Genomic DNA, 22212 nt, shown 5'->3' with positions numbered 1-22212 from the left:
GCTGTGGAAGTGGCGTAATGAGGCCATATTCAAGGGTTCTACCAAACCACTCCACTCCAAAGTCTCCTGGATTCTTTCCCAATCAAACGAGTTTAGTGTTGCCTTCTCAAATTCGAAAGGTCCTAAGATTCCTGATAATCCAATGGCTTGGAAGATACTCTGCTGGGCTAAACCTCCTGCCAATTTTGTTAAATTGAACATAGATGGAGCTGTGTCTACCCACTCACATCTTGCAGGGTGTGGAGGGGTGATTAGAGATTCACATGGTGAATGGAAGATGGGCTTCTTGGCTAAACTCGGCATTTGTACTCCTTTAGAGGCTGAAGCATGGGCAACTCTGAAAGGTGTTCAATTTGTTATTGCTCATGGTTTCAAAAAAATCCACATTGAGTCTGATTCACGAGAAGCAATTGATTTCTTACTCAGCTCTCGTCTCCCAGTATTGCTGCTCATAACGTGCTGGAGGCTTGCAGAAAGGAGCTTCAAAACCTGGATTCATGGGTCGTCAGTCCCATCTTTCGGGAACAGAATATAGTAGCTGATGCATTAGCAAAACTGGCCCTTGATCATGACTATGGCCTACTCTCACTGACCGACCCTCCGGATGAGATTGGCGAGCTTCTGGATAACGACTTGGCTGGTTTTCCTAGTTGGCGCAATGTGCATATATCTTTGTAAACTTTAAACCTCTTCTTGGGTGTACCCTTCCTTCATATATAAAAAAAAAATGTTGTTATTAACACAAAATTTAGCAAAGTTATGAAGATTCACCTTTACTCTTGTATTTTTTTTCCTCATTGAAAACTATTATACTCAAATTGAACCAGCAAGTTGATATTCTTCAATAGAAGAGATTTGCTTTGTGATTTTGCGAATTTATGATTTGTTTGAGATGCAGAGAAGTTCTGTGAAGAATACGAATGACTTGAAAAACAAGACAAAATATTTTTAATGTTTTTTACATACATTATCTTTGAAGAAACGACGTCACTAACGTGGTTATTAGGGCATCATCAATAGTACGGATTAGGAAAGAGAAATAAGTGAAAAGAGAAAAAATAAAAGAAAAAATAAAAAACAAAATTAAAAACTGACAAAACCTACCCAAAACCCCAAACTTGCAGGAGCATCCCAATCCTCTCTTTTCTCTCTCCTCCACATACCCATTTTTTCCCTTAATTTTGTGCAAAATCCCTTTGTTGGGGATGCCTTTAACTATGTTACCTTGAAATTGCGCCACTAACGTGATTATTAATCATGGTACTTTGAAAGTGCACCGTTTTGGACAGGTGGACCTTAGTAAACCATATAATCATTGGCAAGTTTTAAGTTGATATTATTGACCTAATTCATGAGCTGATATGCTATTGGATATAATCTAATAAAAGATGAATAACAACCCAAATACTTTGATAGTTTAATTGGGATGAATAACAACCCAAACATAAATTGAGTTAATTTCTAACTTAGAATTTAATATGGTAATATTTTCAATTTAGTTTTTGACTAATAATTTGATTATATTTTATCCTTAATTTTAAGAATAATGTTTTTTTTTTTCTTCATAGTTTTACCTCATAATGTTCACATTTTGACATATTTAGATAGCTAAAAATACCACCATAATTGCTAATAGAAGCGCTCGTACAACGAATGATTCATATTATTATTATTATTAAACATTATTACAAGTCTATACTCAATACAATATTATCTGCTTCTGTTAAAAAGAAAAAGAAAAACAAATTAAAGAATATAAAACCTTAAAAAGTTTTGTTGGTTTCGTATGTCCTATCTTTCTTCAGATTAATCTTCTGTCCCGGAGAGAGTTAACGGTCAAGAATGCCCCCTAAATATTATACCCACCCCCCTATACACCTCTAATTTGCAAACTAGCCCTCAAAACTCTAATAATTCTGTAAGTTCCCCAGCTCTCACGAAAAGATTGTACCAAAAGTCCCTGTCATCCTCCACCATCATATTCATATTCATATCCCCCCCACTTTGTTCCATAAAGTTTTCCAGGCTGGAAACTGTGGACCCAAAACTTGGCACTTCTGTCCAAAAGCTCTCATCAATTTCCACGAACCCTTCCGCTGAATCAGCGTTTTCCAGCTTAATCATTGCCGGATCTTCCGTTATGGCCGAGGAATCTGTCGCCGACGACGACGATGACATGTCGTCGCTGCTGGAGGTTTGGTGGGGCGAGGTGGGGCCCGTACCATGTTGAATGTCGGAATGTTTTTCGGATGTGGCGGTAGTAGTTTTTGTTGGGTGCTTCTTGGTGGGCTCGTAGTTTGAGAGCCTCTTCTTCAAGTGGGTATGCCAGACGTTCTTGATTTCATTGTCTGTACGACCTGGTAATCTTGCAGCAATTGCTGACCATCTGCAATAATAATACACAAAGTAATTAGCATAAGATAATCACCTTAATTACTTTATTGTAACAATATAATATGAGGTTTTGAAGAATGAAGACCATATGAGAGGTTGTGAGTTCAAGCCTCTATGGAGACGTTATTGGCTTGTTTCAGTAGTTTGAGAAAGTAATTATGAACAGATACTACAAGAGTCAGTAGCATTAAAAAAATGGGGTTTTGAAGACGGGGTGGAGGTGGGGGAGTTGATTCTTGTCTTTGTGTATGAATGTGGGTGTTGTATGTATGTATACAAAGGAAGGCAATTGGAATAAGAAGCCAAGTTGATCAGCTATTGACAGTTCGATTTCAAGTGAGAGTAATTTATTGACCTTTTTTGGTTTGAGTGGATCGACTATGAAAAATTGGTTTACCTCTTCTTGTATTCTTTTGACGACTAGTGTTACAAGGTGAGATTTATCCAGTATACACCTTATACAGGTACTGTGAATTTTTCTTGTAAAAAAGGAAGGCATTATATTGATGTGAAGTTGAACTAACCTATTGCCAAGCGTTTCATGCAAGTGGATAATGGCGTCTTCTTCTTCCTTGGTGAAATTTCCCCTCTTTATTTCCGGGCTAAGGTAATTTATCCACCGGAGCCTGCAACTCTTGCCGCATCTCAACAATCCTAAACCAAATAAGAGAAGTTAATAACACCCAAAAGAACACAATAATTAAGTAAACTACAACATATATCTATCCAATTGCCATGGCCATTTCTCTGAATGTAAAGCATATATACTTACCAGCTTGTTTGGGAAGAGCTCGCCAATTGCCATGGCCATTTCTCTGAATGTAAGAGATCAAAATCTGATCTTCTTCTGGGCTCCATGGCCCTTTCTTCACACCAATCTTATCGCAGCAAGGAGCTCTCACCATCTTAAATAATTAATCAACTTTTTCTGAGTTTGATTCACTTTACTTATCTGCTCTGCGCTCTTTAATTTGTTGGTGACAGAATTTGGCGATGGAGGAAGTGAAGAGGGAGATGTATTTATCCTCACAAACACTCCACGTTTTAAAGGCTTTGTTGGATCCCACATCTCACTTCTCCATGCCCGGCCTGGCTCGCAGTTTCCAGGAAATTAAATCGGATATTATTATTATATTACATAATATAAAAATGTTAATTCTCAATACGGAAATTAAATATACAAGTAATTTTTTTTTTCTTTCTAAATACAGGTCAGATACATACACGGTTGTGTAGGTTGAAGGGTCCAATACTATATGGGGATAGATACAAGTATTATTTTTATATTAATTGGTATTTGCATATCACGGAATTAGATTAATTTAGTTGATATTTATTAGGAACAATTCTCTCAAGGGCAATATATAGGTAAATATTATTGATTCAAATATTAAATTTATTGATAATAGCAATAGCTAGGTGTGAAGAATTTTATCAAAATTTTATTTTTTATGAATTGGTTGATTCTATTACGAGTTAATAAGTGGTTTTTGTAATAATTAATAAATACCCCGTATAAAAATAAGTTTATAAATTTTACTTTGTTAGTTATAGTCACAAAGTGTGAGGTTTGAATCTTGTAAATGATCAAAAAGTAAGGTATGAATTTGGTCTTGTTGTGGGCACAAGCATTGGAGGGCCGGGCATGTTGGTTAGTTGATGTACATATTGATATTTACTTTTTTACCTGTTGAAGAATTAAAAATGAATCTAATATAGTAAGACATTAGGAAATGAATATTAATTAGAAATTAATTTTTGTCAATTATATTAGGAAATGTACTACACACTGTTCAGAAATGAACTAGAATGAAATGAACAAATGCATCACACACAAAAAAATGCACCGCAACTAATTAATAGTGCATCTCCGAGCACTTCGTGGTGTATTTATGCGTACCTAATGGTTAGGGACCGCACGAGAAACTCTGTCTGCATAGAAACCTGACAATATATATATATATATATATATATATATATATATATATATATATATATATATATATATATATATATATATATATATATATATATGTATATGTGTGTGTGTGTGTGTGTGTGTGTGTTTTGTAACATTAAATTTAGCATTAACACATAGAGTTTATACATTTAGAAATTAGATTAAAAGTAATAGTAACATGATATTTAAATTAAGAAAATTTTAAGGGAAATTAGTGAAGGAAATCTAATAATTTGACCAATAAATAATAAATAAGATAGAAGAAATAATAATTATTACTCCGTAATTATATTGTAATACATTATTTACTAATTGTGTCGAGCAAAATTGTATTAACTCATTATATTTTAGACAATAAATTTATTACAAACACAACAAGAAAAACAAAGACGGATGGAAGACCTATCTAACTTGAAAGAAACAAACACAAATTCACAACGAAATCACCTAACACTAAAAGATATACTCTATTGAGTATGTAATATATACGGAGTAATATATAAATATGTAATTCAACTATCATTTTAACTTTTTAATTGACACGAAACAAATTTTTAAATTTGGCTAACTATACGTACATGTGCACAAGATTATGTGTCCATGTATTACTACGCTCATTAGTTGTTAACTTAGAGCAACCACAATAGGAGGATTTTCAATGATTTTGGCAGTCTTTTTTGTCATGTGGAAGAGAAAGAAGAGTGGAGAGGGAAGGTCAAGGTTGTCCGGCAAGAGATTTTTTTTTTTTTTTTGTGGTCCCCCAGGAGAGAGAAAATGGAGAAGAGAGATGCAGTTCTGCACGTTAACTGCACAAAGTCTGCAGAGTTGGGCGCGTACACCGTACACGTAGGCTGGCGCGTTAAATGCTTTTTTCCCCTTTTTGCATCAGACGTGCTTTTTATTTTTTTATTTTTCTTCTTTTTCCTTCTTCTCTTTCCCTCCCCTCTCTCCTAGTTGGCATCTCAACAACCACAAAAAATCATTACTATTGAGATTGTCCATAAACTTTTTATTGAGATAAAATATAAAAAGTATCTTTTAATTTACTCGTCAAGTTCTGAATATTTTAATAAATTGGTGAAGTGCCCAATTAAAATTTGTACGGACTGGAGGTTTATAAAATGGATAAGAATTTGTCACGAAGTGAATTGGTAAACGCCACGAGCAATGGGAACGGAGAATTGTTCATACAACTCAAAAAAAATATTCAACAGACAGTATGTCAAAAATGTTCATCACTCACTAACGACTTCTTCACAACTTGCCTTGTTAAAACACATCAATTATTTATAGTGCCCAACTTGCACAAATCATATAATAAAATTTGGCACGGTTCTCCCTCTCACGTCCTTTCGCAGTAACTGGATTTTGAACATGTTTGACTAACTACATAGTTTTGCATCATTTTTTTCTTCTTAATACCACAAGTATACAATTAAAAATATTTTGTAACTACTAATAAATACGGGGAGGTTTAAGTTGCTTAAACATGACTCTGAAAGTTTGAATCTATATGTACGTACCAACGCATGAAATACACATATTAGCAGTCTTGTAAAAATCGGCATAGACGGCCGTTTAGGCGCTAGGCACCCCTAGGCCAAGGCGATTTCAGCCCTAGTCGGCTGACGTGACTAACTGGCTGGCTAGGCACCCTAGACGCCGACTCGGCCGAGTTGAGCGCCTAACTCGACCAAGTTGGTGCTCAACTCGGGCGTGTGGTATTTTTTGCCTACTCGGCAACTCCTCTTCTATATTTCTCCAGGCATGTACTCAACTAACCATCTAATATATGCAGTTGACTAATTTGAGAGATTATAACAGTCTAACAATACAACTCCTAGCTCTGAGTAGGATAAGTGGAGACGACATACTCGGATTACTAGGCCGCCTAGATGCTAGGCGCCCGACTAGCGCCTTTTGCAACATTGCATATTAGCTAGTGTAGTGTTTTTTTTTTTACCACAATTTTTATTAACTAGTCAACTAAAATTACACACCGTACACACTTTATGCTAGGATCTCAAAGGACAACAAAACATGAGGTTTTAAGATGTCTATATTTTTAGAGCTCGAATCTGACTAGAGACCTCTGCTTAAATTAGAAAAGTGGTATGCAGGTTTTAACAAACTAAAAGTAAAGAGGAGTTAAACTAATTATATTATCCATTTAAGAGAAGTTGATGGTACAGTGTTGACATATATTTTGGACATTTATATGAGTTTCAATGGTGAAATGATAAACAAATTAAATCTTATTGATGATAACTAAGAATACCTGGCATGGCTATATATATATATTTGCAAGTAACTACTTATGATTTGTCTGTTCAGTACATAATAAATTGGATTTTGATTGTCAACAGAGAGCAGCTTATAATAGCATTTAACAAATTATATGTCCACCCCCCCCCCACCCCCCCCCCCCACCCCCACCCCAAAAAAAAAAAAAAATACATATGCTTATAATAACATTTAGCAAACTTGAGGGTGCCTCGTGATGAATCTCCGTTGCATTATGCTTACTTTTCAGAGGGTTATCCATGTGATAGTTGTAACTACCGCAACCAACTTCTGAAACCAATTGATAGTGCCTAGTGATGGATCTCCGCTGCGTTATGCTTACTTCCAAGGGGTCACCCATCCTGTGACTGTTGTAAGTCAAGCACGTTTAACCACAAAGTTCCGTTTTTTGGCTATCTGGTTGTCATATCCTACATAAAATCAATTGGTGATAAGTATGTGATGTGAACATTAACCATTTAATCACATCCCTCCATGGTAAGTCACAGTGCCACGTCTCGAATTGAGCAGTGGCTGAACCCGGCCAACCCCCAACACCTCGATCGATCACCGTTCATGTTCGGGAGAGGGATAGATGAGGTAAATCACTCAAATGTTTGTACACTAGTACCCACTACAAAACCAAATTCATAGGATTCAAAGTCTGAATGGCTTGTACAGGATTCGAATTTACAACATGCATATGCTAGCAAAGATCTGTTCCGGGGGCTCCCCACCTTAGTTGTATACTTGTATTATGACTACTCTTCTAGATTATAACTAGTTATATTATTATATTCGAATCCATGATCTTTGACATGATGTTGATTTTAATATCAAATTGAAACATATAGCATGTGCAGTGTTTTATCTCAATTAAAAGACTAAATTGATAAATTCCTTTGTAGATTTTATATTTATATATAATATGTTCTACACTCCTTCAAGTCTTTCCTGACTTATTAGGCTGGCTCACATTTTAAGCTCAATACTCTAAAATTTTCACTCATTATTAATTATACGGAATAAATTAAAATATATAGCACTATTATTAAGAGAAAAAAAAAATTATCTCTTTAATTTATTTAAGTTCAGACAAAATGTTATACGTTAGAATGTTTTTTTTTTTTTTGTTTTTTGTTTTTGGAATTTGGATGCCAACAAAACTTGTTGCATGTGATAGTCAAATTGGGTGTTCTTTTTACCCCTCCTTTTATAATGCACACGAATGTCTGTATAAGTATATATAACATTGACTATATAAATATATTAATGCAAATATTATAAATAAGGAAAATATTATGTTCCCTCCTAAAATTATCTTAAATGACATTGTTTATAATCATTGGGGGCCATAAATTAATCGATCCACTACGAATTATTAAAGACTAAACCATCTAATGAAAAAATGTCATGTCTACAAGAGATTAGAAGAATTTTTTTTTGGAGGGGTAAGTAGCATTACTCTCTAAATAAATAACTGTATACAATTATGTATATGTAATTATGTATATACACATATATTATTTTAGTACCCATTCCTTTCTATTATTTTTTTAATCTAATAATCACATTTTAAATTTCAAATTAATAAATTTAATAAATATGAGAATTTATTTAAAGAGAACTAGTTTTTTTATTTATTTAAATTACATGTTTTTGATTTTAATGAGACATTTCGTACATTCAATTTTAACATGTAATTTTTTGTACAAATTATACAAAAATTTTAAAAATTAACTAGAATTATTTTCAAAAATTTAAGGAAAAGCTAAAAATGTGTCTGGTATGAAGCTCGATTTTCAAAGCCTTAGCTGCTTAGAGAGTATCCCCAATAAGGAGAATTTTGGAAGGTTTTTGTAGGTGGGTAATGCACATGTGGATGAGAGAATAAATTGAGTTATTGCAGGAGGCATTAATTTTTGTCATATTCGATGGCCTCATTACATAAAAAAAATTAAAAATTGATTGTCTCCTAGTGCACGTGAGGTGCACTAGAAGCGCTCAACCGGGCGCGTACACAACACGAGGCTAGGTGCGTTAAATATTCTTTTTATTTTTAAAAATTTTTTTTAGTTGACTTTTTTTTCTCTTTTCTTTTTCTCACATTTCTCTCCCCTCTCTTTTAATTGGCAACCTAAAAATCCACTAAAAACCTTAACAAATGATGATGCTATTGGCCAAAAAAACTTTTGGCATTTTAGAAAATTTTGGGCGTTGAAACTTGAAATATTGGGCGTTAGAATAATAGAATGTCATGCGCCGACTCAATGAGCTAGTAGCTAGCTGGCTAGCACCAGCTAAGAAGTAGAGTCAACTGCGGCTTTTTTTTTTGAATGCTCAACTGCGGCTTTATTTTACTCGTTTTTGTTTTTGTTTTTTGTTTTTTTTTTTATAAATAGAATTAAATTTGAACTTGGATCTTCGTGTTGTTGAATTGATGCTTAACCTAATGATATTAGCGGTTTTGCTTAATTCTTATAGTTGTTGGGTCTAGCGAATGTATAAATAATATTTAAGTGTTAAAATGATGTATCTTAAATGTAAAATTTATGCATCTTAAGTATATAACGGACGTACCTTAAATGTTAAAATGAGTCATACATTAAACTTTGAAAAGATGCACCTTAAGCTTTAGAATGATGCACCTTAAGTTTCAACAAATGACACACCTTAAGTTCTCAAGTGTATAACTGACGCACTTAAGCACAGAAAATACACACATTAAATTTGAACAATACGCAAAATGACCAAATTGTCACCGCATTTTTTTTAATCTGTGTTCATCATGGACGTTAACTTTGGCAAGATCAATGGCTATCATCTCATCGCATGTTTCACCTGGAGACATCCTTTGCGTTTTATCTCTATCTCACACACACAGACACACACTAGAGATCAAATATGAAGGAGTTCTCAGGTAAAAAATGGGGTGAAATCTCAGTCATTGATCTAGCCAAAATCAACAGCCCAGAATAAAAAAAAAAAATTAAAGAAATAAAAACATGGTAGTATTATGATAATTTTGCATAAGTTCAAAACTTAAGGTGTGTAAGTTTAAATGTTAAGGTACGTAAGTTTATTGCTTTTAAGGTGCGTAAGTTTATAACTTAAGGTGCATGTGTAAGTTTATAGCTTTAGGTGCCTAAGTTTAAAGCTTATGGTGCTTAAGTTTAAAGCTTAAGGTGCGTAAGTTTATAGTTTAATGTGCGTAAGTTTATAGCTTAAGATGGATATGTTTAAAGATTAAGGTACATCACTTTCTAGTTTAAGGTGCATCAGTTTAACTCTTAAGGTGCACGACTTACAGGCTCTAAGTGTATAAATTTCAAGCTTAAGGTGCATGAATTTAACTCTTAAGGTGCACAACTTTGATTCATTAGGAATATCGACTTCCATAATCTAGGTACATAAATTTTAAGCTTAAGGTTCATTATTTTCTAGCCTAAGGTGCATAAGTTCGAAGCTTAAAGTGCATCAATTCAATACTTAAGGTGCTTTACTTTGAAACTTAAGGTGTATCAGTTCAATACTTAAGTGCATAATTTCGACACTTAAGGTGTACCAGTTCGAGACTTAAGGTGCATCAGTTCGAGACACTTAAGATCATTCGCATCCATGTTGCCAGGAAGCGGGATTTTAAAAAAATAAAAAATAAAAAAATTCCTTCATTTTGAGCCATTGATATAATCTAGACCAATGACTTAAATATCACCTCATTTTTCAATGTCACCTTACAAATATGTCAATTATCAATGCCACCCATGAATTATTAGTGGTGTAAATATTGCCCCTCAATTTCCAAAATGTGACATATATTGCCCCTCCCCTAATAGGAAGAATGAGAAACATTGTTCTCGTCAGAAGTAGAACAAACGAAGAAAGAAAAATGGAGGAAAAAGATGTGGCCTTCGAATAGGGAAAACGACGGGTAACCACATTTACACCACTAACAATTCAGGGGAGAGGCAATATATGTCATGTTTTGAAAGTTGATGAGCAACATTTACACCACTAATATAAAGAATTCAGTTCTCGTGCAGTTGGGTGTGCCCCGTGCGATTGTACGGTTAAATATAAGCCATTGATCTTGCTTAAATCAACGTCCAGGACTAACAATTTTTTTTTTTTAAAAAAAAAAAACGCAATGGCAATTTGATAATTTTTGCATCTAAGTCAAATTTATGGTGCGTGGTTTGTGTGCTTAAGGTGTGTGGTTTGTATACTTAATGTGAGTAGTTGTTGAAACTTAAACCTTAAGGTGCGTCAACTTAAAGCTTAAGGTTTGTGGTTTTCCTTCTTAAGGTGCGTTGTTTTGCTTCTTAAGGTGCGTGAGTTGTTGAAACTTAAGGTGCACCATTTTAAAACCTTAGGTGTGTGGTTTGTGTCCTTAAGGTGTGTGGTTTGTGTATTGAAGGTGCGTCATTTTCATGCTTAAGGTTAAGTTGTTTGGTTCCTTCTAGAGACGCGTTTTTTTTTAAAATTTTATTTTCATTGATTTGAGCCGTTGATCTAGATTTGATCAACGGCTCAGATTAAACCGCATGTCTGCACCTGAGCAAATTACCGCACCAGAACCCCTCCCTATATATATATATATATATATATATATATATATATATATATATATATACACACACACACACACACACACATAAAAAAAAATGGAGTTTAAAAAAAATTGAAGAATGGGTCTCTAATACCATTTGTTCTGTCTCATCTAAAAGTTTAAAATTGATGGTTAAAGTACACATTTATATTTTATATACTATACATTTACAATTGCAATTGATGAGTAAGTTTACCTTGTCACTTAAATAACATCTCGAGATTGCAAGTTTTGTTATATTAAATACTTAAATAAATAATTTCAAAAAAAAAATACTTAAATAAATAAATAAATAACTTAGAACAGTCATCAACTACTCATAGCCATAGGTTGGGAAAAGGGCAAATTGGATACGTTGATCTTGTCATGCTTTAAAAGATTTTAGGTGAATTTTATGAAATAAAATTATAAATGTAACATTAGTTAAAACGTGGCTATCTACATGAATTGTCTACATTTTTAGTTATACAATCATGTCATCATTTGATTGAGAATATGCTAAGTTGATATTGTCAATGTGGTTTGGTTATTATTAAGGAAAAGATCATTGGAACTTTTGAAGCAATCTCCATTGTTTGGGCAGAATGAGTAAAAGCAATTTCTTTTTGGGGGGTCATTTTCCTTTGAGAGTTTACATCTATTATTCAGTTGTCTAAGTTATCAATACAATTTTTATATCAAAATAATTTACGAAAAGTACAAATTATTTTTCATGAATTTACACTTTACAGCTATAACTCATAAGTTGTAACAAATCATCAATGAGTAATTATTCAAACCTAATAATTAAATAATACAATGAATTGGTGTTTTGGATGATTACCCCAACAACCTAACATAACGAGTGGTTTAATGATAAATTATTGGGGTGTTAATGAATCAATTGTGTAAGACTAGTACCAACCAATACCTTAATTAGGGTGAAGAAAATCATGTCCGAACCACCTAAAGTGGGTCGGGAGCAAAATAGTACTAGGTATTAATAACTTTTGAAACCAACCCTCTCAAATGATGGGGAGGTTCAATCTATAGAAGACTAATGAGTATGACCAATTCTAACTAACCAAATAATAAGTTAATAACGTGTGATTGAATTAGTGGGTTTGACTAGTTAATAGCATTAGCTGATTGTAGAAAGATGTTTGGTAAATTAAGTATTAGCTGATAACTGATTATATACAAAATGACTTTCTAAAAACGCTGATTAAAAAATCTGTTTTGAGCAGCTTTTTGAATTTTAGTGTTTTGGAGCAATAAGCTGTTACAAAAAAACTAATTAATCAAACACTTATATTGGTTGTTTAATCAAGTCAAATAGCTAATAATGCTCAAATAAGTCAAAATTGACTGATAAGTTAACTATGTTACCAAACAAGGCCAAATATCAAGTTTTGCCTTAGAAATAGCAATAAGAATCTCACTTGTTTTGTAGAAATAGCATACCTAATTTAGACCGACCCATGTCTTTTTCTTTAGCATGCATGTCAATCTTACATACTCATATTAGTAACTCCAACACTATCAAAGACTATTAAGCTTAAATAGTGGCTTTTCTTTCTTGTTATTAACTCATTGTAATTATTCAAAATTTAGGTTTATATGATAATTTAGACAAATATTATCAAAAGTAAGACCCATAGAGATGTAGATGTGAAATTTACAATGCAAAGTCAATGACATGACGCTTTAATAATAAATACATAGAAGACCTGAACACATCAAAATATGTATAGAAGTACAAGAAAGATATTTAAAAAAAATTATGTACGGGCCACTTGGAACTACCTTATTTAATAGATGATTAAAAATGAATGTATTTGAGTACTGATTCAAAAGTTTTACTGATTCAGTGACTACTTCCAGAGCTAGGTAATGCAGTAAACTGATTCAAAGGTTTCACCAACGCGTTAACATTATTGTCTTTGACGTTTTAATACAGACTCAGCTCATTATCCTAGTAAAATTATCATAACTATTATTCTTTTTTTTTTTTTTTGGGTGACGAGAGAAACCCGGAGCCACTATCTACACCGGATAAACTCTGCCTTGTGACCCTAACCGGCAAAGGATAACGAGGTAAACCAGGTTAGGTTGCCATAGCTGACCGGCTCAAACCAAGAAGGACAATAGGTCACTCCCACTGAGATCCGACCTTAGAACCTTATCAATCTGCACTACTCGTTGATTTTAACAATTCAAATTTGGGATTATATATATATATATATATATATATATATATATATATATATATATATATATATATATATATATATATATATATATATATATATATATATATATATAGAATTAGGTTCGGGTGCGGTTGTGCGGTTTAATCTAGATCATTCATCTCGCTTAAATCAACGTCCAGAATTGTCAAAATTTTTTAAAAAAAAACGCGGTGGCAATTTTGTAATTTTTGCATGTAGGTCAAAATTAAGGTGAGCGAATCTGTGATTAATGTGCGTGGGGTTTGTGTTTAATGTTCTTGAGGTTGTGCTTAATGTGTGTGGGGTTTATACTTAATGTGCGTGAGATTGTGCTTAATGTCAATAGTTGTTGAAGCTTAAAATCTGTGAGCTAATATATTAAAGTGTGTGGGGTTTGTGCTTAATGTGCGTGAGGTTGTGCTTAATGTGTGTGGGGTTTGTACTTAATGTGCGTGGGGTTGTGCTTAATGTCAATAGTTGTTGAAACTTAAAATCTGTGATTTAATATTTAAAGTGCGTGGGGTTTGTGCTTAATGTGTGTGAGCCTAATGTGTGTGGAGTTTGTACTTAATGTGCGTGATGTTGTGCAGACGCTATCATTTGTGTAGACGCTAACATTTGTGTAGACGCTGTGTAGGTGCTATCTTCTTCCCGACACGCGTTTTTTTTTTTTTTTATAATTTTTATTGATTTGAGCCGTTGATCTAAATTTGATCAACAGCTCAGATCTAACCGCACAACCGCACTAGAAGTTATACCCACACCTGAACCCTTCCCTATATATATATATATATATATATATATATATATATATATATATATATATATATATACACGGTTGTGTGGTTTAATCTGGGCCATTCATCTCGCTTAAATAAACGTCCAGGATTACAAAAAAAAATTTTAAAAAAATGCGGTGACAATTTTGTAATTTTTGCATCTAGGTCAAAATTAAGGTGAACGATTCTTTGATTAATGTACGTGAGTTTTGTATATAAGATGCGTGAGTCTTGTGCGTAAGGTGCGTGAGGTTTGTGCTTAATGTGCGTGTAGTTGTGCTTAATGTGAGTAGTTGTTAAAACTTAAAGTCTGTGAGTTAATACTTAAAGTGCGTGAGTTTTGTGCTTAATGTGCGTGAGATTGTACTTAATGTGCATGAGTTTTGTACTTAATGTGCGTGAATTTGTGATTAATATCAGTAGTTGTTAAAACTTGAAGTCTGTGAGTTAATATTTAAAGTGCGTGAGTTTTGTGTTTAATATACGTGAGTTTGTGCTTAATGTGTGTGGGTTTTGTACTTAATGTGCATAAGTTTGTGCTTAAGATCTAACACTTAAGGTGCGTGTTTCTATCACTTAAGGTGCGCCATTTTTAGCTTATGCTTCTTTCGTCTAGACACGCGTTTTTTTTTTTTTTTTAATTTTCATTGATTTGAGCCGTTGATCTAAATTTGATCAACGGCTCAGATCTAATCGCACAACCGCATGGGAAGCTATACCCGCACCTGAACCCTTTCATATATATATATATATATATATATATATATATATATATATATATATATATATATATATATATATATATATATATATATATATATATATATATATATATATATATATATCAGGGCCGTTCCAATAAAAATTGGGACCGCGCAATATCTTAATTTGTGACCCTTTTTAAGTAATTTCTATATTTAAATAATAGTTGTTTAAAAAGTTGTATCAAAATATAAATATTGTATGAAAAAATACATCTAAAATTTCATTTAAAAATGACATGCGTCGTGCACATTTAGATGTAAAATCATCTACCACACTTTTGATATAAACTTCTTCCAAAAGCTCATTTTCAATGGAGATTAAAGCAATTCCATTGAGTCTCTCATGGAATATACTTGATCGTAAGCAAGATTTCAAAAATTTCGATCAACTCCTTTCTGCAGAAATAACAATAAAATTGGGATAATCTATAATATTTGATATGCAATAGTAGCATTTGGAACCGTCAAAAGTATTATAATTTTTTTCGTATTTTTCTTTTTTCCTAAACGTATAGGCCTGCTTTGGGTTTTTCGCTTCTCGTTTCTCCGATACCAAACTCTGCAGAGCAGGCCTATACAGAGCAGCCCTGATTGGAGAAACGAGAAGCGAAAAACGCCGAGCAAGCCTATACGTTTAGGAAAAAAGAAAAATGCAAAAAAAAAAAAAAAAAAAAAAAAATTATGAAGGCGAATGAAGAAAAATACCAAAAAAAAAAACTAATAAAAAATTCCATGTCAGTAATATTATTATCACTAACCTGTAAGAAACTTGTAAAAAGTTCTAAACGAAAAACAAATTATGGTTTATGGCTCTAAATATCACTTATTAAAGATCATGGTGCGGCATGAATAATCTGGAATGATTCATGGTGCGAGGATGACACTTTAGCCTTTTTTGTTCTTAAATATGGGGCCCCAAAAAATTGGGAGCCCTGTGCGGTCACACATGTTAGACATGCTCAGAACCGGCCCTGATATATATATATATATTATATATATATATATATATATATATATATATATATATATATATATATATATATATATATATATATATATATATAAGTTTATAAGTTCTAGTGCGGGTAAGTGTCTCCCATGCAGTTGTGCGGTGAGTAAGGTGCGTGAGTTTTGTACTTAAGGTGGGTGGGTGTGTAGTTAATGTGAGTAGTTGTTGAAACTTAAGGTGCGTGAATTTTGTGTTTAAGGTGCGTGAGTCTTGTGCTTAAGGTGCGTGAGTCTTTGTGCTTAAGGTGCGTGAGTCTTTGTGCTTAAGGTGCGCGAGTTTAGTGCTTAATGTGAGTAGTTGTTAAAAACTTAAGTTGCGTGGCGTTTGTGATTAAGGTGCGTGCGTTTTGTGCTTAAGGTGCGTGAGTTTGTATTTTTAAGATGTTTTGTTAGTATGCTTAATGTGCGTGTGTTGTGTACTTAAAGTATCCCAGTTTAATGCTTAATGTGAGTCCACCCGCATAACCGCACGAGAAGCCACTCGTGCACCTAATCCCTTCCCTATATATGTATATATATAAACAGGCCAAGTTTGCAAGCTCGTAGGCCAGGCCTTTACATATAGGCATGGGCCTATTTACTTTAATAGGCTTAGGCCTAGCCTTATTTCTAAATAGGCCAGGCCATAGGCCCCTATGAAGGGGCCTGGCATATTCCAACTCCTACCTATGATTACCAAGCCAACACTCCAACCAACCTAAGTAACCTAACTAGAATTGCCCTAAATGATTAGTATTCTTAGTATGCAAATAGGATGTCATGAATCACTATTTATTTACCCAGTCAATAATGTTTTTTAACTATTCATCAATATATTATACCCTTCCCTATGTAGTTGGACACAATATTATGCAAACCAAGAGTTACAGAGATGGTACAATATACATTTTAGATTGACAGGGGAGGTTTCACTAGGACACCAAATACAACTAATCAAGACTGCAGAAAAAAAGAAAGCTGCATAGATGCATGTTAAACATAGCACATCACATACTACAGTACAATATGGTACAACAGAGTATTTGAATTACCGAAATTTCAAAAGCAAGTTGGCTATCTCATGCCCATCATATCTGGATCATCGTCATCGTCAATATCCAAGTCATTTGAACCCCTGAATTTCTTTGTATCCCTCACTCCTGTTCTTCCCTTTTTTGGTTTCCCCCTGCGTCAAGAATGACACTCACATATAAACTATTTCCAAATGAACTATATAGAAGATTGTCATTCAATATTTAGGATTGAAAGATGCACGTACTGTCCATTTATTGTTATGCCTCCAGCCTTGGACCGACCTTGACCCTGATCTGGTTTTCCATCTATATTGGATAACCGGGCAGCAGAAGAATGACAAAATAAATCGTCAAAAGATCTCGAGTAATGGAGTGATACTTGACACATCAAAGAACTAATATTGTCAAGTTGGTCTAGATACCATACTCAGGCAATTAGTTGAACTTAGTTGCACCGCCCAGATATGCTTTACATTAAAGAGAATGACAAAAAAAGACTAACCTTCTCGTCCAAGTCCAAGCTCTTCAGCCTGTCATGAGGGAATAAAAAAGTAAGCCTAATAACGTGCTCCAAGTCTTAGAATATCTACAGCGTATACTAAGTGGCAACTGATGCAGATTATGTAAAAGAGAGATTAACCCCACTACAACATACTTACATAGCATCAGAGCTGCAAGCAAGAGGAGAGATGTTTATAATGCACATAGAAAGTGATCTTTTCAGAACGAATTCGTGCATTTGAAAATAATGCACTCTTTATTAATACAGAGTACTTGATGAAGTCCAGAATTTCTGAACCTCAAAAATACAAATGCAACCAAATCTCATGAAACTTTCCCTAATAGATACTTTGATAGTGAATAAAGTATTTCTATAGGGTCAAACGCGCAAGAAAAGTTTCAGGAAGTGTAGAAGCAGCTGGAACAGGAGGATGATATTATACACAATGGAATCAAATTGTAGGTGACACTTCTACAAGATGGAAACAAGGGAAGCATGGCTATAGAGTTGTTATAATGCACAAATGGGGTTCACTAAGAAGGTTTGAAGTACTATACGGAAACAGTGATAAAACATCTTCCTAAAACATAATCCTTTCATCCTTGATATTGTCAAGAAGAACAAAATTTTCATAGGATCTGTATATTAAATCATAATATAAGTTCAGATTATAAGTCAAAATACTAGAGTCTCAACCTCAGCACCCAATATAATACCCTAACCAAAAAGATTCTAGCTTTTTCCCACTGAATATGTGTTAAAAGTATAGTGAAGGAAGACATATATCTTGCATTCTTTCAAGTTTCACCATCTAGCCACCATCTTATTCCTTTCCAAATTGAAGTAGCACATTAAAGACAACCATAAAACTCCTATAATATTTGCCAAATTGACCAACAAAGTGTACACATATATATTTTGTTCAATCCACTTACGAGTTTTATGAAAACCAGACCTCACCGTGAACCATGGTTAGGTATTTGTTAAATACCAAAAATGCAATCTACCCATTTGAACAGCCTTAAGAAAGCAGTTATTTGGCAACTGCAGATTTACTGCTTTGTTGAGTTAAAAAAAAAAAAAAAGGAAGTCGAGTTAAAACTCAAGAACCAAAAGAAAAAAAGGGAAATTTGGCTAATTGACTATGTACTTTGCTTAAATCTGTTTTTGTATCTATCATTTTGACTTTATTTTAGATTATTGATATTAAAGTATGCTCTGTATAATAATGTATTTAGAAAGATCTGTATATATTATTTAAATTATTAAAAAGCAGTTGGTTAAATCATTTATCGGATGGTACTTGGTAGAACCCAGTTGAACAAAAAATTCAATGCTCACACGTTGATTTACTCTTTGGCTCCTCGCTACACCTGGGAACACCTTTAAGTGACAGAAGTTACAACTGAGCTAGTCCCTACTTGGCAGAACTTAAATCCAACTAAGAAAGCATTTCATTCTTGTTACTTTTTATTTTTCAAATTTGTCTTGGTCCCATTTCATGACAGACATGACTTCAAAAGCTTCTAGAACATGCTTTTTCTAAGGCCATATTTTACTCAGGATATGTAAACCAGTTCCTCAAACATCTCAAGAATGATAAAAGCTGATGCATATAGTATGAGTGCCTACCGCTGGTGAAGTGACTGAGGACAGCGAAAATAATCTGTCTTCAAGTTGAAATTTTCTTGATCTCTTGAGGCTGTGAAATGGCATTAGAGCAGTATTTTCATGGAAGCACCAAAATAAACAAAAACTCAAAAATAATTGTATATATATAACATATAAGAACCAAAAATCAAATTACAATCATCTTTTCAGACAGAAAAAGAAAAAGATGTATAGCTATATCTCTGTGAAATGAAACATCCTTCACTGCTGATGTTAGAATACTCCAAGGTTTTCAGGGATGTTGATACATGCTTATTTAGGAAGTCTTATCTTATTACTATTACATTACATAGTTTATATATTTAGAAACTACTAAATAGTTATTTAGAAATTACTAAATACGGAGTAGTTATTTAACTTATTACTCTTGGTCTTCGAATTAGTTTATGTAGTTTAATTATTTAGAAACTACCAAATAATTAATCATTCTTAGTTTAGGAATCTTTGTAATCAACCCTACAAAAAGGGAGTATTATTCAGAATAATGGCAAGCAAAAATTTAATCCCAAAAAGGGTCTAAGGGAGTGTTGGGTCTCAAGCAAACCCAGTGTTTTCTTCTTTTTCTTTTCCAACTGTTATTCTTTGTTCAATTTTCCTTATGTTTACATGCCCGTGACGGGAGAACATAAAAGATGTTTATATATTTCAAGTCCAAACATCAAAATTCGCATTTCAGAATGGGGATTTTGGATGAATGAGAACTAAGAACAATATTAAGAAAATCAATAGTTATCAATACTTGAAATTTAACTTGAGGTAAGCAAGTTTTAGGTTAAGTCTTTGATCTCTCACTATTTGAGGCCCCATCACCTAGAACTGTTGACCATGAAGTCATTAGCTTAAAGAGCTTAGCAACAAGTTCATCTAATCTCCACTCCACAATAAACAAACTGATGCAGGTAAGGAAACATTACAAGACAAAACAAATTTCTTCATTCAAAGTTACTTTTTTAATATTCCAGAGATCAACAATATTCGTGGAATTTTTGAAATATGCATTCTACAGAAATTCTGAAGGAATCAAATCAAGCATGTTCTATTTTGGGAACAACATTGCCTTTGATGATAATACGATATGAACGTTCGCAGTAATGACAGTTTATAGGTGTCTAGGCAGTATAAAAGTAGATTTCAGATTTGTTTTTGGCCCCAAAAAGGTTCTTAATAAGCATGAACTCCAACCTTAACAAATGATTAAAATGCTAGAAAACTAAATAAATGGAAGATTAAGCCAAAGTTCCATACTTTGAACTTCTATTTGATGTAGATAAAAATCCTTCAAAGCCTCTTAATGCATTCCCAAATGTCCCAGTTTCCTGCAAATAAGTCGTCTCTAACTCATATACCTGCGAAAACATATACTCATAAACTCCGCGTTCTGCTTAAAATTTTAAACAACAAATCACTCATTTTACTGGGAAAAGAAGACGAAGCTCAACTTATCCATATAAACTGCCAACGTGAAACGGATTTCTGCGTAATTAACAACTAAAATAGACACAACACAAACAGACTAAAAGTAATATTAGAAAAAATTATTAAAAGAGGGACATTTCAACCTGTTTTTCAACGCTTCGGAGCTCTTCTTGAAGCTTCTGTCTCTTGTTCAGGATAGAAGAAAGCACGGCTTTAGGGTTAGAGCCTCTGTGCCCTAATTAAGAAAATCGTAATAGAAGTGAAAATAATCAAAGGGATGAATGAATTATAGAACAATTTAATTCACAGAAAATTGAAAAATGAGTGAGAGGAATTAGGGCATTAACGGTTATACCCTGTAACTCCATTTATCGCGGCTGCATAAACCGTAATTTGAAAAATAGCGCCCGAACGGCAGTGGAAGTGAAGACTGGAAAATAAAACGGGTTTTCTTGATTGGATGTGACCCGAAATGATTGCTCCGGGCCCCTTTTTTAACTCCTTTTATTTTAGGAAAAATGACACTTTTTACCCTTAAGTTATATACTTATAGCACTTTTTTCTCTTCAATTATTTAGGTAAGCACATTAGCCCCCTCAATTATTCTAAAAGTGGTATTTTTTTCCCCTGATATATTAAATTGACATTTATACTCTTAAAGTAAACATTTTATTTATTTTACTACTCCAACAAATTATTGCGTATACGTAGGGATGACCACGGTTCGATTTGAATTGAACCGGATACTAAAGCAATCGAATTAATAGTTTACGGTTATAATTCAGATCTAGAACCCAATATTTAAATGTCAATTTATTAAAATTATGTATCAAAAAAATTGAATCTTGAACCGTGAACCGGCGGTTTCGGATCTGATTCGCGGTTTTGAACCGTCTTTATTTTAAAATAGTCTAAATTCAACAATAAATGTATTTTTTTTCAGTTCGGAACATGAACCGTCCGTTCCGATTCACGATTTTAATAAACTCTAAATATCGAATTTCGATTCTAAATTGTAATTGGAATATTTCGATTTGGTTGCTATAGTGTTTGTTTAGTTTGAACCAAATTATGGTCATAATTGTTGGAGAAAAAAATAAATTAAATATTTAGTTTAAGGGTAAAATGTCCATTTAACATTTCAGGGGGAAAAACAACCACTTCAATAATTTAGGGGGAAAAATGCTATAGGTATATAACTCAGGAGGAAAAAGTGTCATTTTCCCTTTATTTAAATTTAAACTAGTAATTCACATGTGCAATATCTTATATCTTATATATAAATATTATAAAATTTAAAATAATGTTAAATAATTCAAAATTAGTGAAATTTACAATCACAAAATACAATTTTAAAAATTTATAGCTCAAAATTTTGGTACTAATTTCAAATAGTGATTTGAATCTTTATTTAAGTAGTTATTTCACTTTTTTTTTTTTTCTGACAATACTATTTTTCTTTTTCTTTTTTTCTCCCTCATTTTTCTTAGGTGGCCTGAAAAAATTTGATGACATCTCCAAGTGATGGGGATGCTTAGATCAACCTCATTAGGGGTTTTTGGAAAAAAATTTCGTGGGGTCAAGGTTGAATTAGTAGGGAGAG

General features: G+C 33.2%; 2 protein-coding genes across 2 annotated transcripts; both read right to left on the bottom strand.

Annotated features, from left to right (window-relative positions):
- Positions 1 to 1637: 1637 nt before the first annotated feature.
- On the bottom strand, positions 1638 to 3449 carry LOC109176358 (myb-related protein Myb4-like). Its single transcript, XM_019325800.1, has 3 exons — positions 3167 to 3449; positions 2919 to 3048; positions 1638 to 2386 (listed from the first exon to the last, which is right to left on the bottom strand). Exons 1-3 carry the CDS (start codon positions 3297 to 3299, stop codon positions 1900 to 1902), a joined length of 750 nt encoding a protein of 249 aa, XP_019181345.1. The 5' UTR covers positions 3300 to 3449; the 3' UTR covers positions 1638 to 1899.
- Positions 3450 to 16799: 13350 nt separating this feature from the next.
- Positions 16800 to 21090, bottom strand: LOC109176354 (chromatin modification-related protein MEAF6-like). The gene is made up of 7 exons (XM_019325796.1): positions 20965 to 21090; positions 20753 to 20844; positions 20439 to 20539; positions 19155 to 19224; positions 17523 to 17550; positions 17266 to 17326; positions 16800 to 17172 (listed from the first exon to the last, which is right to left on the bottom strand). Exons 1-7 carry the CDS (start codon positions 20975 to 20977, stop codon positions 17061 to 17063), a joined length of 477 nt encoding a protein of 158 aa, XP_019181341.1. The 5' UTR covers positions 20978 to 21090; the 3' UTR covers positions 16800 to 17060.
- Between the last annotated feature and the right edge of the window lie 1122 nt (positions 21091 to 22212).

This window comes from Ipomoea nil, unplaced genomic scaffold (assembly GCF_001879475.1).
Source record: "Ipomoea nil cultivar Tokyo-kokei standard unplaced genomic scaffold, Asagao_1.1 scaffold0706, whole genome shotgun sequence".
Classification (NCBI taxonomy): domain Eukaryota; kingdom Viridiplantae; phylum Streptophyta; class Magnoliopsida; order Solanales; family Convolvulaceae; genus Ipomoea; species Ipomoea nil.
Note: the sequence above shows the minus strand (reverse complement) of the source record. Positions and strands in the feature narration are given on the sequence as shown.